The sequence below is a fragment of the Genypterus blacodes genome, unplaced genomic scaffold, assembly GCF_046128005.1.
Source record: "Genypterus blacodes isolate CSIRO-AG114 ecotype Tasmania unplaced genomic scaffold, CSIRO-AGI_Gbla_v1 ptg000073l_1, whole genome shotgun sequence".
Classification (NCBI taxonomy): domain Eukaryota; kingdom Metazoa; phylum Chordata; class Actinopteri; order Ophidiiformes; family Ophidiidae; genus Genypterus; species Genypterus blacodes.
Window position 1 is genome coordinate 4,837,184 of NW_027466883.1, and position 17,317 is coordinate 4,854,500.

Below are 17,317 nucleotides of genomic sequence, written 5' to 3' on the forward strand. Positions count from 1 at the left end.
CAGTGTGGAAACTAGCATAACTTTCTTATTGAAAATTCTTAAAGATGTACAATTTAAATGTTTGAATAAAAATGGAGGAAATACATCTTAACACACAAATTTATTTCATGTAATCTTTACCGTCACATCTGGAAACAGCAGCAGGCATGAATCCCTCTGAGTCTGGTGACATTGGCCTCCATCTTTACTCCTCAATGTTATGGGTCAGACTGTGTGTCTACCTCACTTAAGGGTAAGAGATGAGAGGGCTGATAGTTGTGTGTGTGTGTGTGTGTGTGTGTGTGTGTGTGTGTGTGTGTGTGTGTGTGTGCGCGTGTGTGTGCGCATGTGTGTGTGCATGTGTGTGTGCATGTGTGTGTGTGTGTGTGTGTGAACGGACAGGGTTTCTGACCTTTTCAGAGAGCTATCATTTAATAAACACTGACAGCCTTTTAGAGACCACTTACCATTCATCTGGTCTACAAGATTAGACCTTCCAGTGAAACTACACAGTGATCGAATCATTGTCTGGAGACGGCATAGTGACAGCAAGAAAACACTGAATCAATATTTCAGTGGCGAGGGATCATATTTTAGGAATCCTGGCACCAGAACAGAACAGACAACTGAGGTTCCCCCCAAAACATAATTAAATCTTCAATTTTAACATTTTACATGTCTTTCTGCTTCCCATGATACTGGCACCACATCTCCCCATACTGCATGGATCACCTTTTACCATCAAACGCACGTACACACTCAAGTGCAATACACACACACACACACACACACGTATACTAATGAGGCTTGTTCGCGACGAGTGCTCGGCCACACTCATCTGGTGACACGTTTTATGCACCGCTGCAGCAAACATGAGAAGTGCATACCGGAAACAGGCCAACAAGGATAAAAGCGAGGGGGAAGCAGAGCGGCGCACGCAAGCCTGCGTCTGCAGCCTCTCAGCCATGTTTGTCGTATTAAATATGAAGCGATTACACGGCCTTTACATAAGCCACGCTGTTTCTCAGACACACTTTTGAAGTTAAAGTCGCTCCATTTGTCTCCTCCTTTTCTAGGGTTTCCTCTGCTGCTGGGAGACAAACTTCAACAGCAATAATAATGAAATTCAACATCCACTTTTCTTCATTTCTCCTCAAACTGCAGCGAAAAAAAAGCATTCTGTCTCTTTTGTTAAGCTGAGAGAAGATTTGGTGTTGTGGATTTTTACAACACTCCAATAGAGCTTTCAGACAGTCAGCTCAAACTGAAAGCTGAACGCCTAATTAAGACAAACCACTTTAAAAATGTAGCTCTTGATGCTTTTATTTTTCTTAGATAAGGCTGGACTGTCTCAAAAATCTGATCTGGAGAAATCCTAGATCCCCTGTTGTTGTAGGGACTGGGCCTCATGTGGCGCGTTGAAGGGAGATGAGAGATAAATTGATGGAGTTAGGTTCGGATGAATAAATTAGCGGGCAAACCAGAACACATTTACATGTAGATGAGATTACAGTCCTGACATACAAGCTCATTACCGGCCTCTGCTCCTTCTTCCGACGTCATCGCCCCAACAGCGTCCTAATTCATTCAGCGACTGTGACCGCGGGAACAATGCTACAGTAACGGGCTGATTGATGTGATAAATTACGGCGAGGTAACACAGGGGAAGAAGGAGCCCCGCATGATGAACGCTGAGTTTTACTTACTGTCCAAAGAGCCCTGAAGGTGTTGATAAACGTTTCACTATAAAGGATCCTTAATTACGGGCTAAATAGCAGAATATGCTCTTTAATCCTCCCTCATTTCACATTCTGACCCCACAAATGCTTTGCTCACACTCTGTTGTGAAGCAGCGGGTCCTCAGAGAGCCTTTTATGTCTCTAATAAAACACACTGTTTATATGTCATCATAAAGAAATATCAAACAAGAATTCCACCGTTATCTGGCACAGTTGTGGGCAAACTAGGGAGCTGTTAAGTGCACACAGTGGAGGATCTTATTATTTTCCGATTCTGTTGAAGGTGAGAAGGCAGTAAACATTGCTGTGTTTTCAATTATCTTTCTGAAATCATTACAAAGGCAATTTAATTATGAATGTACATAAATCCAATCTGCCCAGAAATGTAACAGGATAAGGCCAGCGTCATCAGTGAGCTGAGCGTACGCGCACACACACACACACACTCTCACACACACACACACACACACACAAACACACACACACACACACACACACACACACACACACACACACACACACACACACACACACACACACACACACACACACCAGTGACGTGTGGTGAGGTTCATGGCTGGGGAGGCACTGACTCTTACAAAGTCAGATTTACAAATATTACATATGAATTCAATAGAGTAGAATACACACCATTCAACTGGCTGCTTGCACATAAACTACTGGTTATGTTTCATATCCCATATCAGCATTCTTTACACACACACAGGTACATATTTAGCCAAAGAAAATTCTATAGAAAATGGATGATGGATGTACGTGTCAATACTTTTTTTCTTTTTCTTTTCTGAGGTCATAAGCAAAACACATTGCCGGCATACAGCTGCGTGTTTTGCACAGAAAAGAGGAAGATCCAAGAGGAAGTTCAAGGGTTAACAATGGGAGACAGACAAAATAACCCTTTTGTGCTCACTGCATGATGTATCTTCAATGAATCAATCCCATGAATTTCCCCATCTGTCGGTTGCTGTATCTCAAAGTACCCAGAGTTGCAAACAGCCTGAAGGTCAAACATCTTGGATACATCATGGATACTTTCTCCATCTTTTGGTTTGAAAACTGCCGTCACTTCTTGGAGTCCTTGTGGAAACTGTTTGGTAGAGCCGTTTCCATAATCACTTTCCCACGTCCTAACCCAGCTCCAAGATGATACAGTGTAACCTCCTGTCTCTATCCTGTGCCATGTGTCTGCATATTTTTGAGAGAGGGAGTGGGAGAGAGAGAGAGAGCGAGAGAGAGTGAATGAAACCGGACAGAATGAGGCTCAGACTTTTGGTCAGACTTTTGGTCACATCAACACTTTATTGTCACCCTCTCCGCCTGTTTTCATCATCCAGCTGCCCTGCGACCACGAGAGGAGGCCAAGCAGCAGCTGTACCACTGTGTGAGGTATAAAGGCGTCTTAAGTATCTAAACAAGTAAATAAGTTGTTGCCACAACATGAATTGTATTACTAAGTAATTTATTATTATGTTTTCTCACTTTATAGGATTTAAAGGCTCACTTTTTTTCGTATTTCATTATCTTACATATTATATTATATATTTATTACATTATTTTTTTTCCTTTCCTTGTTTGAGATGAATGAATACAAGAAGATTAATTAAATCCTTAACTAATTCAGTCGCCCTGATGCCACCCTGTCATATATAAAGTATTGACATAACAACCTGATATGTTGACCACAGTTGGTACTTGAAGTGTTACTTATGTCATTTTACAGAATATAATGATTTTCACAGAAATTATGTCCAAACTACCTTGAGTTGCTGACAGTGTTTTTTGTAAGTTGGTGCATTTTTGGCAATATTTGCTATTCACTTTACTTGCTCTGTTGTAACAGTAAAAATGTTGTAATATACCGTTAAGATACATCATTTATATAATAACATTAAGTATTTTTCCCTTCAATGTAACTGGTTCAGTTTCTTCTTCTTCTCAATTTATTTATTTATTTAATTTCTTCGGGAAAAAAACCCCCCAGTATGGCTTAGGTTACAGTGCAGATTCAAACATCTTTTACATTTGTCTTCTAATTCCATAACAGTGTTCCCTTTGTTCTTGAAGTTTTGGAAGTCTAATCTCTGTGATTTTTTTTGCCATTTGTTTTTATTGAAGCAGATACTGTACATGACATTGTGCATACAGGTGTAGGGTATTTTGGAGATCATTTTTAATATAGAAAGAGGGAAGAGATGAGAGAGAGAGAAAGAGAGAAGGGAGGAAGGTTGTGATGTCCCTACAATTGTTGTTGAACTTTATACATAGACCCTGAGGAAGAGTGCAAGTGGGCTGGAGTTTCAATGATGTCATAGGGTACATACAGAACTTACAGGATGATGTCAAACAGCAATGTAGGCAGTACAAATCGCATCATAGGTTGTGATAGAGAGAGAGAGAGATAGGGGAGAAACAAACAGCAACACCCTAATCTTTGTGATAATAATTCCTTCTTGTGCCGCAGGTTGGGAATCTATCTGCACTGCAGCATTGACAAGTGGAGAGGACTCAGGGGGAAGTTTATCTTCCTGTTATATCCTATCCTCATCCTTTTCTATGTGATGTTGTTGAAAAGCCTCAGCATGCACAATTTCATCCCATACCTGCACAGGGATACAAGCAGAGACCTCATTAAAATCTCTGGGGATTCCATCACACCCCTCCACCAAACCAAGCACATGCTGGTGTCAGCCTACATGGACCACAGGAGGAAGAGTTGGGACGTGCGCATCATAGGAATTTTCAGGAGAGACTCCATACATCCTCTACACTGTCTTTTTTACTGTGGAGACCATTTATCAAGCAATTTAACGCAGGCAAAGATTTTACAACACTCTGACAACTTTGTCTTTCCTTACACCACCACTGATGTCTTGTGTGAGATCCCTAAAAAGTGCCGAGCCACCCATGTCACATAGTGCCCAACAAAGAGGCAGGGAAACACACTTTTCTCCCCATAAGAAACCAGAAGACCAACGGGGATGAAGCACAGCATTTTGACTTTAACTTCACTTTGCATTTCCACCCTGTTTGGAGATTACAACAACGTGCTTCAGTTCGCACAGACCCTGGAGATGTACAGGTCAGTTACATTACAATCACAAAGCCACCAATTGCTGTTGAAAATGCAGTACCCCAGTGTGCAATGGTCACAGCTAAAAGCAAATAGTTTGTGACAACTGCACACAGTGAATACAGAAAAGACGTTTGTGTGGGCACATGTGAGTGGACAGTGTTCTGGTCTTATGTATCTTCATTCTCTTTTTTGTCCTCCAGACAGATGGACATACAATCATTTTTGAAGATTTTTGATGTTATTTCTTGTGAAATGTTATAAAAAGTTATAAATAAGCATGTTAAATGTAAAATCAGTCTTTTGTTGACCCAAATATAATAAATATAATCACCTTTAACCAAAATTAAAGACATTTTTTAAATTCATTGCAAAAACACACTGATTCTAATTGGGGTCATTTTTGACCCCACTCATGGAAGAGTGTAGGTATTGGTCGTCCATGCATCCAAGGGTTAAATGTGGAGTTAATTTCCACGGGGTCAGTGGTGGGGTGTTTGACTTGGTGCAGATCTTGGGTATGAGATGGGAGGTGGCTTTTCTTGGTGAGCTAGTAGACGACTGGGTTTGTCACCGTGTTCATAGTGAAAAGTGCGGGATTGTAGTAGTAGGCGCTCGGTATCCTTGGTGGATATAAGATCAAATTCGGTCTGAAGGTTGAGGCGTTTCTTGAGAAGTTCTGGGGAGGGGTTGGATGCGCACTGCTGGTCAAGGGAGGTGATGGCAGCGGAGAGATTTTTAACCTTGGTGTTGTATTTTTTCCTGGAGTGAGAGGAGTAGGAAATAATTTGGCCTCGAAGGACTGCTTTCAGCGACTCCCAGAGCAATGAGTTTGAGGTAGAGTTGTTTTAAAAAAAAAAAAACGACTCTAGGAGTAGAGCTGTATATGTGATTGTATTCATCAGTAAGCTTGTAGCTTTGACCTTTGTTCCTCACTTTGTTCTAGGCTGCTGGGAGTTAACAGGGTGGTGATCGACAACACCAGCTGTGGTCCAGAGCTTGACCGTCTGCTTCGGGGCTACAGTCAGGAGGGCTTTGTGGAGATAGTTCCTTGGCCCATTGACCATCATCTCAAGCCATCTCATGGCTGGAGTTTCTCTGAACACGGTGGGGAACTGCACTACTTTGGCCAGCTAACGATGCTAAATGAGTGTATTTACAGGAACATGGAGCGCTCACGCTACGTCCTGTTGAACGACATCGATGAGATCATAATGCCATACAAGCACAACAACCTAATGTCTCTCATGGACAAGCTTCAGCCGCAGCACCCAAAGGTAGCCAACTCTCTTTCTGTTTGAATTTGACAATGATTCATTTAATACCTAAACATCATGAATATTCAAATGCTTCTACTTTTTTCTCCAACTCTCCTGCTGCGTCCATCGACATATGATTCCTCCCATCCTGAAGACGGGGGTGTTCCTCATTGAGAACCGTTTCTTTCCCAAGAACCACTTTGAGCCAAGTGGCAAGTTTCACCTGCCTCAGTGGAATGGAGTGCCGGGTGTTAATATTCTGGAGCACATCTACAGGGCGAAGCCGAACAGAAACGTGTATCACGCTCACAAGATGATAGTTCAGCCAAGGTATGGGGACTTTTCATCACCATAGGAGGGTAAAAGAATTACACACACTGTTTGTGAATTAATATGATAGATTTAGGTCAAGTACACGGACAGATTTTAAATCTACAGTATCTTGGTATCAAACTGGTAAATGAGAAAGAAAAGAGATAGACCACCCAAAGCACTTCAAGAATGTTTTCATATAGTCTCAGAAAATCCACATTTAGTCCTCTGTGTGGTTGAAGCCCTTGGATATTCTGCATTTGCTTCAAGAATATTGGGGCTCCACAAGGGATGATTCACCATATTACCTTTTATATTTATCTATTGATTATAAAAGATTCAGCACAAATTTTGGAAATTTCAAGAGCAAATGAGTCGTTTCATCATCAGGAGAAAGTCAGATTGTCACATATTTATAGGCATATGGGCTGGAAAGGCATTTCAACCTCTGGCACCTCGCAAAAACACCATCATTAAGGTAAGATAAGATAAGATAATCCTTTATTTGTCCCACAACGGGGAAATTCACAGGGACATTTGGGTGTGATAAATGGAATGCAGCCGTGTGATGACACATTGCTTTGTGTTTGTGTGTGTGCATCACAGAGCGGTGGAGCAGATTTCAGTGCATGAGCCACTCAAGATTTTTGGAGGTCAGTTCAAAGTCGCACCAGACTTGTGTCGGATGATTCACACCCGCGAGGCTCTGAGGAGCGAGCTGAAGCTGGAGGAGCTTCACGTGGACACCAAACTGTGGAACTTCACTGGAAAACTGATCCCCAATGTGGACAAGGTGCTGAGGAGGACAGGGCTGTTGACAGAGCTTCCCTTTGAACCACAGCAAAGAACCACAGCAAATTCCTCTGAAGTGGAAACTTAATTGGCAAATAAAGTGATTCTGATTCTGATTTGAGTATGAACAGCTCTTGATGGAGGATTGGATAAATCATTATAAGGCGTCCTGGTGAGGGGAGTGAATGACCTCCTCAAAAAGCCACACAATGCTGGTGAGGAAGCAGCTAAGCTCTCTGGTGCCTTAGTGCTGCTCAGTTGTTTAGATTTGAAGAACGGTAAACGGGAAGCCTGCCAAATTTCTTGTGTTTTACTTGTATTTTAGAGTTATGCCTGAAACTTAACAAATGCACACAGACCAAAGCTATCTTTTGAGTTCTTACTAAGGTTTTTGGACTTTTCAGTGCTTTGAAAGTTAAAGTTTGAAAGTTAAGATTGTTATCTTACATACCTTACTGTGGAGATGATTGGGCAGTTGAGCAGAACCTGAGATTTCTTGTACACAATAAGAAATTTGAGAAATATTTTTTAACCCTGTGTGATTTTCAGATAATAAGTGTAATAATCGTTGTGTTGAATGAGTTTTTGATTTAACTGAAGCAATCCAAACTAATTCATGAGTATTAATGTTGCTTTTTTCCTGTAAATGCACCTGTGGAAGGGAAACAATGACACTGAACTAACACAGAAGTCTGCACTATGTATTAAAAAAAATACTGTACAACTGTGTTTGTTAAACCTAGATTGTTTTACTGCTGACTGGAAAAGACAAAAATAAAGAACAGCATTCTAGCTTCTTTCCTCAAGTGCCTGTAGGAAAAACAAAATTTACTTTTGAGCTGATTGCACCGCAAAGGCCCTGAATATCAAACTATCACCAATGCAAGATGACACTTGCCAGCGTAATGCAATTATCCTTTAATGTGGTTTGCTTTGTATACTAACAGGATACGGAGGGGAGCTAGTTAACACTCTGTAAGTCTAACATTGTTGAAAGTGCTGTGTATAAACCTTCATCCACTGAGATGATGACTCACTGCTCCAATTTGCTTGTGAGAAAACACTTGCTTTGACTCCTGTTTTTATTTAGACATTTATGGCCCTGTATAGTAGCTATTGTTTGAAATATCTAACTGTTACACACTTGTGAAATAAGGCCACTCAAGAGTGTAGTTTTGAAAGTTTACTTAACAATCTGCAGGATCCAGCCTATGATGCGATTTGTACTAGTCTACATTGCTGTTTGACATCATCCTGTAAAAACTGTATTTACCCTATGAAATCATTGCAATTTCCATCGACTTGTATTCTACCTCAGGGTCTATGTATAAAGTTTAACAACAACAGTGGTAATATTAATACAACCTTCCTTCGTTCTCTCTATCTCTCTCCTCTTTCACCTCTTCTGTACAAAAATGACGCCTTAACATCAACCTTTGACCCATACATGTATATACACACCATCTCCTTCTGCGTAGTTGCACCAACACCTGTCATCTCTCTCCTCCAGATGTTCGCCCGACGCTTTGTGACACTCTGCACGGCCCATCTATCACTCGGCACAAAGCCATAACCTCACGCTTCGCCATGCAACAGCCTCCCGAATCACTTATTCAGGCAGCAATCTGAATATGTGATGCGGGGCGAGGAAGAAGAGCGCCTGTGGAGAATGAGAAGTGAAAGGTTAAGGCATGAGGCTGCTGGGTGACAGCACAGGGTTGTGGATGCACGTTGGCAGGTACACGTTATAGCTCTGAGAAATGGCTGCTGCTGTTTATGGTTTACACCAGGCAATAAGGACGGTGCGGCAGCCGTCTGCCTCCTCCGGGGTGCCGTCTGATGGACAGGCCACACTGTTTCTATTAAATCACGCAGGATAAGCGTGACTCCGGGGGATAAACGCTCCGTCTCACTGCTGATCACGGCTTGGAAGGCAGGAAAATAGAGGAGAAAGTGGCTCTGCTCTGATCAGCACCATCTTTCTCGTTGGCGTGTGTTCACAGCAGTTCTGCACCCTATAAAGCTTCATTTATATCCAACTAAGGCATATTCTCAAATGCATTGTTTTTTTTCAAACGCTCAACTAAGAAGTGGAGTTTCATTGTCCCTGAGTGCTTTTATTCCCTTTAACCATGACCTAGTTACGCTGGCCAACCATAACCACTTCATCTTCGTCACACTTAAGGAGCCACAAACTAATCATGCTGGAAAACAATGAATAAAGTAGATGGAAGATACATGACTGTGTTCAAAAAGATCCAATAAGCCTTTCCCAAACCTTTTCAGATATGTATGAAGTATGACTACTTTACATACGTATATGTAGATCAAGATCATATGCGTTGTAAAATGAAAATACTTAATGAAAGGAAAGGAAACGTGATCGGTTATAGTGACACACACCAGTCAATTTTGCAGAGTGCTTCTGGTTTCTAAAAGTGTGTATATAGTGACACCGTCATATTTCATGCCTTCTTCCCTTGGTGGCACCAAGATATTTCTAGAGTATTCTCACAGTACATATACAGTAGTTGAGTTGTAATATTTCATGGTTATATTATGTAGGGAGTGTCATACCGCATAGGAGGTTACACTTTTAGCTCATTAAATCTTACACATCTCACTGCGGTGTGACGGCAGCCTTCATCTGCCTCCTTTCCTCGTTTTCTATTCCAGTCCTCTCTTCCAGTGGAGTTCCTTAATTAACTAAATGCACATTTCAGGCTAATGACTTATCAAAGTGAAGATTAATAACAGTAAATACAATGCACCGTCTTATGACATTTAACTGTAGCTTGTAAATAAAGTCTGACCTTGAAAACGTTGCAGCAGGTTGTGCACTGAGCAATAAAATAAATCAAATCCAAAATGGACTTCGAGTCAAAAAAACTGCATTTGACATTTACTGGAGTAGATTTGATCGGAGAAATGGATCACCCATTGTCCTTGAGTGTGGTTTGTGGTTTGGTGTGACCTTTGACCTGGGCGTGTTGTGCCTCCTGACTCATAGCTCCCATGACGGAACATAAAGGGGTCACAGAGACACAGAACGCCTGTAAACATCCCGTTAGCAATGTTCTTACACAAAAAAAGTCCACATCGGAGTGCTTGCACTAATTATCATGAATCAATACTTCCCACAGAACTAAATCTAACTCTGTCACCTCACAATAAAACGTTGTGCACTCACACACACACACACACACAGAAAGACAGAGAGACAGGGAGAGAAGCAGAGGTCGAGAGGAGACCTTACCCTGCATATGCGGCTAAAAGTCAAACGTGTGCTTATTTCCACTTGCTGGCAAGTGGCCCAGCAGAATGGCTGAGTGCCGAAACCATTCAGCCATGTCAGAATCTGTGTGCGTGCGCGTGCGTGTGTGTGTGTGTGTGTGTGTGTGTGTGCATGCGTGTTCCAAAGGATACAACTAAACCTGTTGCCAAAGCCGAGTTTATATGATTTGTTTTGGTCTGCTTAGGTTTCAGTGTTTTGCCACACAGAACCTCACAATCGGTGCCAAAAAGAGAAGAAATCACAGGGGAGGATGAGCAACATGAGCAGCTACACTTGAAGCTCTATTATCTCCAGTGCCTTGCTCAATGGATATTTGGGGGAACAGGAGCATCTGGAGGAAAACCAAAGATGTCCTCATTAGTCTCAGGTCAGAGAAGTTTATCATGAAAGCACATAATAAACTAAAATTCTCGCTCAGTGTCCATCTGTGTTTGGCTACTGATTCCAGCTCGTTTTGACATTTTGATGATGTAACCTCACCTCGTGATGACAGCTCAGCACAAGGCAGCACTTTCGCTCGCAGCGATGGCTCAGCTAACTGTCACATCACCCGAGTACTTATCAGTCATCAGCCCCTGGCCTCACTGTGGTATCACCGTCTGCGTCCTTTTGTCAGTCTCCTCTCAAAGAAAATAAATGCTGAGTATGTGTGTGAGAGAAATGATCATAATGTGTATCACCATCAGCTGTGATAGAGGAAGACATAAACAGATTGGAGAGGGAAAGTGGTAACATTTTGCTACCATCTTACTAATTTCTGTTGCTGTAACATGAAAACAGATGTATTTTGCCTGCACGTTAAAAGTTAAAATGTATGTGATTGTGTGTGTGTATTTGTGTGTGGCCATGGTTATGCATGCAGTATTGATGTTATGACAGCTGTAGTATAAATGTCACTCCATCCAAAGTACACACATGTATCCACACACGTCCTTGCCACATCGCCTAATATAATCGGTAATACACACCAGGGATGGATGTGTATCTGCATAAATGTTCCATTCTCTGGTTAAGAATAATTTTGCTACGCTTGATGCTTTATACAATGTTAATTAAAATAGTAACTCTGTCAATCTGTCCCTTTCCAAACACTTATCCATGTCTGGGTCATAACAGCAGCACGATGAGCAAAGAAAACCAGCTGTCCCTCTCCCTCATCAGGTCCTCACACTCCTCCTGTGGGAGCTCCAGCCCAGATGGGACATATCGTCTAATCCCTTCAGCATCCTGATTAGATGCTCCACTCTTTTCAGTGCAGAGGAGCAGCAGTTCCACTCCAAAGCTCCTCAGCCTCTTGCTAAAGGTGATTTCTGAACCCATATGGAGGAAACTTATTCACTCTCCCTTGTATCCATGATCAGGCGGATACACTAATCCTCCTATTGATCATAAGCAAAACCTAGCACACAACACACTTCTTGCGAAAAGTTAGATTACCAATGTGAAAACTTTTTGAATGAAGGGGAGACACACTCTCCCATTCTCACCAGGTTAAAATTGTCAGTCAGGCCTTTTTGATGTGACCGCTAATCTCCCCCATGCCTGACAAGACGCCGAGTGGTTTTAAAGCCCATCAAAGTGGCTATGACACACACGGCAGCAGGCCCATACAGTTACAAAGATTCATTTTCTTTCAGAGTGGAAAGGGCAGTGAGGAGCTTTGCACTGCAAGCTGTTTCTGCCGGCAGCATGTCTGCTTTTTTTCTTCTTTTTTTTTAGGATTCCTGTGCGACTTGCAAATTGACTATTTATTTTGAGAAATTCAAAAGAGACAGAGGCCATCACACAGCAGATATAACACAAAACAACTTAACTCACCTCAACCCAATGAACTCAAAGTATCCACAGAGTGAGTGCATGCAAGGTCGAAGAGATATCAACAGGTGTTTGTGATCAGTGGCTGATTAGTGGTGGTGATGCAGTGTGGTGACATGACAGGCAAGTTTAACCCTAAACTCAGGCTGAGGTTTAGGCTTAAATCCTCTTTATATGGAGCAAGGCACCAGATTATACACTGCACTAGAACACAATGTCTAATTCCATTCTTCCTACTCGTCCACTAGGATTTATTTACTGATAAGGACACATGGAAAATCTTCCTCAATGCCAAACTCTGGCTGCGCCTGTCCATGATTCTACCTTATCTGTTTCCAAACCAATTGACCGAATACATGTTTTTAATACTATAGCGCCACCATCAGGCCAACCAGTACCAACATTTCATTAGTTCTTCCCTGGATTATGACCGACCTGTGTCCAACCTGTACACCATCTCATTAGAAATCTATCAATAGTTCCTTCATCATTGGTGGAGGCCATTAATTAATTCTGTCAAAACTACAATACGAACCACATGGCTTCAACAATAAAGAAGCTTTGGGAGGAAACATTGGCGCTTTAAATAGCAACATTCTTGTGTTCGTAAGCAGCTCTATAATACATTTCCCAGTACCCCTCCCCCGCACACGTCTCTCTTTCACCTCTGGATGTTGAGAAATGTTTCTGCACAGCGTACATCTGGTGCCAGGGTGTTTTATCACATCTGACTGACCAATAACAGCTGCTGTCTGAGGAAACAATGAGAGGCCACTGCAATTTTGGGCCGTAATATGCTTGAGATGCATTCATTTGGCTGGACCAGATGTGGCGCGCAGGTGCAGCGAGATGCACATTACGGCAGCTTCTCCAGCCGCGTTACTTGATTTCAAGCAAACTGCCTTGACCGGAAACAAAAACAATCCAGAAGAGTTTGTGCTGGCCTGGGATACGAAAACTTTCACCTCTGAAAAGAGATAGTAGCCTGGAAAATTAAGACGCAGGCGGCTCATGTGGTGCACGTGGAGAAAAAGATGGTGTGTAAAGCAGTGTTAAGACTGTATCCCTGTAGGTTACCCGTGGTCAAACACACACATGATGAATTTCAATATATTCAGCTGAGCATTAATTATGAATCAGCTGCCTTGTTGGTTATGCATCAGTAGAGAAAGAGGCAAACTAAGACACGCTGTACAGTGAGTGCACAACGCTGAGAAAGAGCTTATACAGCACATGTAAAGGTATGTGCTGTGTGTGTGTGTGTGTGTGCGTGTGTGGCTTTGTGCTCATGTGGTGATGTGTGTATTTGCTATTATGTTATTATATGATGGGTGACATGTATCCCCCTTCATCCCCATCTAATTTGACATATAATAAAACAACAAGGTGTGTGTTGAGCGTGTAAGGCGCTTGTGTGTGTGGTTTGTTCCCATAATACATCATTTCCCTTGTGGTTTCTGCTGGAAATCCCTTGTTTGATGCCTCATAACATTAAACATTCTGATTGATTAAGAATGGGTGGTTGACAGTGGTAATACTATTCATAGATTTCAACACACACACAAATACACAACAGATGCCCCCCAAGAATCCGATAGATAGGATTACTCCAAAATCACCAACAAACAGCCTGAGCTTACACACACACACACACACACACACACACACACACACACACACACACACACACACACACACACACACACTGTTTACATGAATACATACTTTCAAGCAAACACATTATTTCTTTTTCTGGGCACAATAATCTGACAGAGTGAATTCATCACACCACAGGCATTTATAAATGTTGAGCCGTCAGGCTTGTAGGTGGCATGACATTATTCCAACTCATTCCCATCAACCTGGAATATGATGACAAGACCCAGCTTGACGCTTGTTAATAATCTATTTTTACCTTGATCTTACTGCTGCGGATCAGGGGCAGTGAATGCCCAGTGGCATATCCATAACAATATAAAAGAGGCTAAACGTTGTTGGGGATGAAAAACTGAATCTCAGTGTTGTATGTTAGAGAAAATGGATGCAAAGGGGAATTCTGAGGTTCTGAGGCTTGCATGGTTGTTGCAGTTTGTTCATATTATTCATCATTATATTACACCAAGTTGATACGCTTCTGCAAATGGTGCCTAAGAACTTTAATTCTTGTTTCTTCGACCACGTAGCTGTCCTTAGATAATACCCCCTACAGATCATTGGCTGTCATCAACTGTCACAAAACCATGCCATTTTGAAGAGATGAAACTATCAGGGTGACAAATCAGGTGAGTATCCTATAATATAAAAGTACAAACATTTTTCCATAGAAAAACGCTTGGGTTTTTACCTGTATTTTCATTTATGATGATAATGTTTGGGATGCAATGATCTCATGGTGATGGTGTCTATTATCAACAATTGTGAGCTTTGCTGTGTTTCTCTGATGCATTTATGTAGAACACATCACCAAAAATACAGGCAAGCTCTAACATTACTTCTGTAAGGTGTTAAAGAGTTTGGATTCTGAAAATTTTTGGTATAAAATACCACAAATCAGTTAGAGCACACGGTCGGTTCCTTTGAATAACTTTAATTCATATATGTAGATAAAGAAAATAGTCTCCAAGGTTTTACCGTATCACTATACAGAAAGATATAAGAGTTATATACTGAATTATTCATTACAGCTTTCAGATTTATGACTGTGGTTCACATAAAGGAATGAAAAGTTTCGATTTGTTCATTGTATAATTGAAAATGCAACTTTATCTTCAATATCAAGATATTACATTTAAAATGGATCTCGTAATGACTTAAAGCAGTACATTTTGCTACAGTACTTTGCTTTGCCCAAAGATGGAAGTAAAATAAAAGTCGGAATAATTCCAAATTATACCTAAGCATTTCTTTCACCAAATTAATTTAAATCTAAATCCCCTTACACCGTTAAATATACAATATTGTTTAAAAAATCTGTGTTCATGTTAGTATAAAAACACACTAATGTCACCATGCATGACAACAGGATTGGCCCATTAATCAATATAACTAAGACTCATTTTGTCACATGACTCAATCCCAAGATCGCTGTGATTCTGCAGATAATAAATTACAGCATCAGTGGGGAAATGATTATATGCTGCTTTGCTAACTGGATCACTGAGTCACTGGAGGCGAGGTGTTCCACAAACTGGTTTTTGGAAATATTACAGTCCTCTAAATGGTACAACGCTGCTGGAGAATTCAACATTTGTCTGTGGACAGGCATATCTCCTTACCGGATGCACTAGGTTTGATGAAAAAATATGCTTCTTTTTCATCTCCAGGGCAATCGTGCATCGCAATACGTCCCCTTATAGCTACAGCTCGGCTTAATCACAGTCCTATGGGGGAAACGCCTTCAGAAGAAAACCTGATCAATGTCATTTAATTACATAAAAATCTAGTCAGACGGCCGTGTTGGTTTCACGAGTAACAACGCTCTTGTTTTCTAATTGGTTTAACTCACTGAACTGATGGTTTGATTGAAAGAAAGGTTTGTGTTCCTCTATTGATTATCAGGACATACAGACGTCCAAATATCCTGTGAGATTCATGCTTTGGAAAAGATTTATCCTGCATGTTGAAGGAACACAGAACTGCACCATGAGAGTCTTAATGAGAGGATTTAGACGAGCGATATCAAGTTACCACTCTGTGTATGCGTCTCTGGTTAAAATCAAGTTTGAAGTCTGCAGTAATGGTGTTATGTAATTAGATGAGAAACTGCGTGGTTGTGGTATCAAACCTGTATAAGATATGGAGATAATTGAGATGTAACTGAAGTAACTGTGACATAAACCTGTTCTCTTACATTGGAAGTGGACCTGGGAAGTGGAATGAAATGGAATAGAGTCCCTCACTGGGATTGGACGTCCTTGTATGCCTGCTCAGCAAAAAGTCACATAGAGGAGGACTGAGTGTGAAGTGCTGATCCCAGCGCTCTACTTCTTCTCTGCATGGCTGAAGCTATGATGAACCATCAAAACACAGTCTGAGGCCATTAACACATCAATCCAAGGGCATTATTCATGTTTTACGTTTGTCACTCAGCCTCCACATTGACATGTGCCTTTGAGCAAGCGTGTTTTATTTCCACATCACAAAAAGTTGAGAGATTTAACCTTAAAAAAGACATTTTCAGCATCTGTCTAACTAATAGCCCACTCTGAAGCCCTGTGAACCTGCTTTGTATGTGAACTCCAGCGTTACTCAACCAAGCTGTGGAATTAAGTATTCACAGTGAAGGCCAGGTCAGCGTTAATGAATCACTCCTCATAAGTCGCGTCTGTTAATTGGCTTTTGAAGAGACTCTCCAATGAATAACAATCAAGCAGCTTCCTTTGTTCCTCTGGCCTTGTTAATTCAAGAACGTGTCATTAGTTTTAGGTCACAAAGTTTCAATGAAGCGTTGGATGGGCTCCGCAGAAGGGAGAGCGCAGATGTTGGCAACAGGCTGTTCAACCACACATTCATTTACTTACGAACGTCACACACACACACACACACACACACACACATACACACACAAATACACACCTGTTGGACTCTGGAGACACAATCATTTCAATACGATGGCTATTGATTTTATACATCGCAGACAGAGACAGAGGGAGAGAGGGAACATCTTCATATACCAGCATATAATATCCTCATAATATAACATATATTATAATGGTTTTGTTTATTCCAAGGATTCAACCAACCTTCAAAATTCTTGACAGTTAATTTTCTCTGCTCTTATTTTCTTAAACAGTGAGATATTTTCAACATAAATCTAATTGTTTCAGGGACTTAATACGACTTAATTTTGATGTCAAATCTCCTGAAATCCACATTTAATACTGACATAAGGCCATAAATTCTGTGAGAAGTGTGTATTTATATAATATGTCTCTGTAGCACCTCCAACTGGTAGGAATCTGATTTGACAGTTTACATTTTATCCCCGTGATACCACAGCTCACCACAAGGGTAGTCGCTACCTCAGCTGTCAATC

The 17,317-nt window shown here is 41.2% G+C and overlaps 1 protein-coding gene across 1 annotated transcript; it reads left to right on the top strand.

Moving 5' to 3' along the window:
- Positions 1 to 4,717: 4,717 nt before the first annotated feature.
- LOC143006125 (glycosyltransferase family 92 protein F13G3.3-like) lies at positions 4,718 to 7,260 on the top strand. Its single transcript, XM_076157449.1, has 4 exons — positions 4,718 to 4,818; positions 5,756 to 6,086; positions 6,223 to 6,398; positions 6,987 to 7,260. The coding sequence occupies exons 1-4, from the start codon at positions 4,718 to 4,720 to the stop codon at positions 7,258 to 7,260; spliced, it is 882 nt and encodes a 293-aa protein (XP_076013564.1).
- Positions 7,261 to 17,317: the final 10,057 nt, after the last annotated feature.

Bases quoted from the DNA above. Each gene is read 5' to 3' on its own strand.
- LOC143006125 (XM_076157449.1), top strand. From the start codon at position 4,718: ATGAAGCACAGCATTTTGACTTTAACTTCACTTTGCATTTCCACCCTG. The intron at 4,819-5,755 runs GTCAGTTACATT...ACTTTGTTCTAG, and splicing joins CAGACCCTGGAGATGTACAG to GCTGCTGGGAGTTAACAGGG. The intron at 6,399-6,986 runs GTATGGGGACTT...TGTGCATCACAG, and splicing joins AAGATGATAGTTCAGCCAAG to AGCGGTGGAGCAGATTTCAG.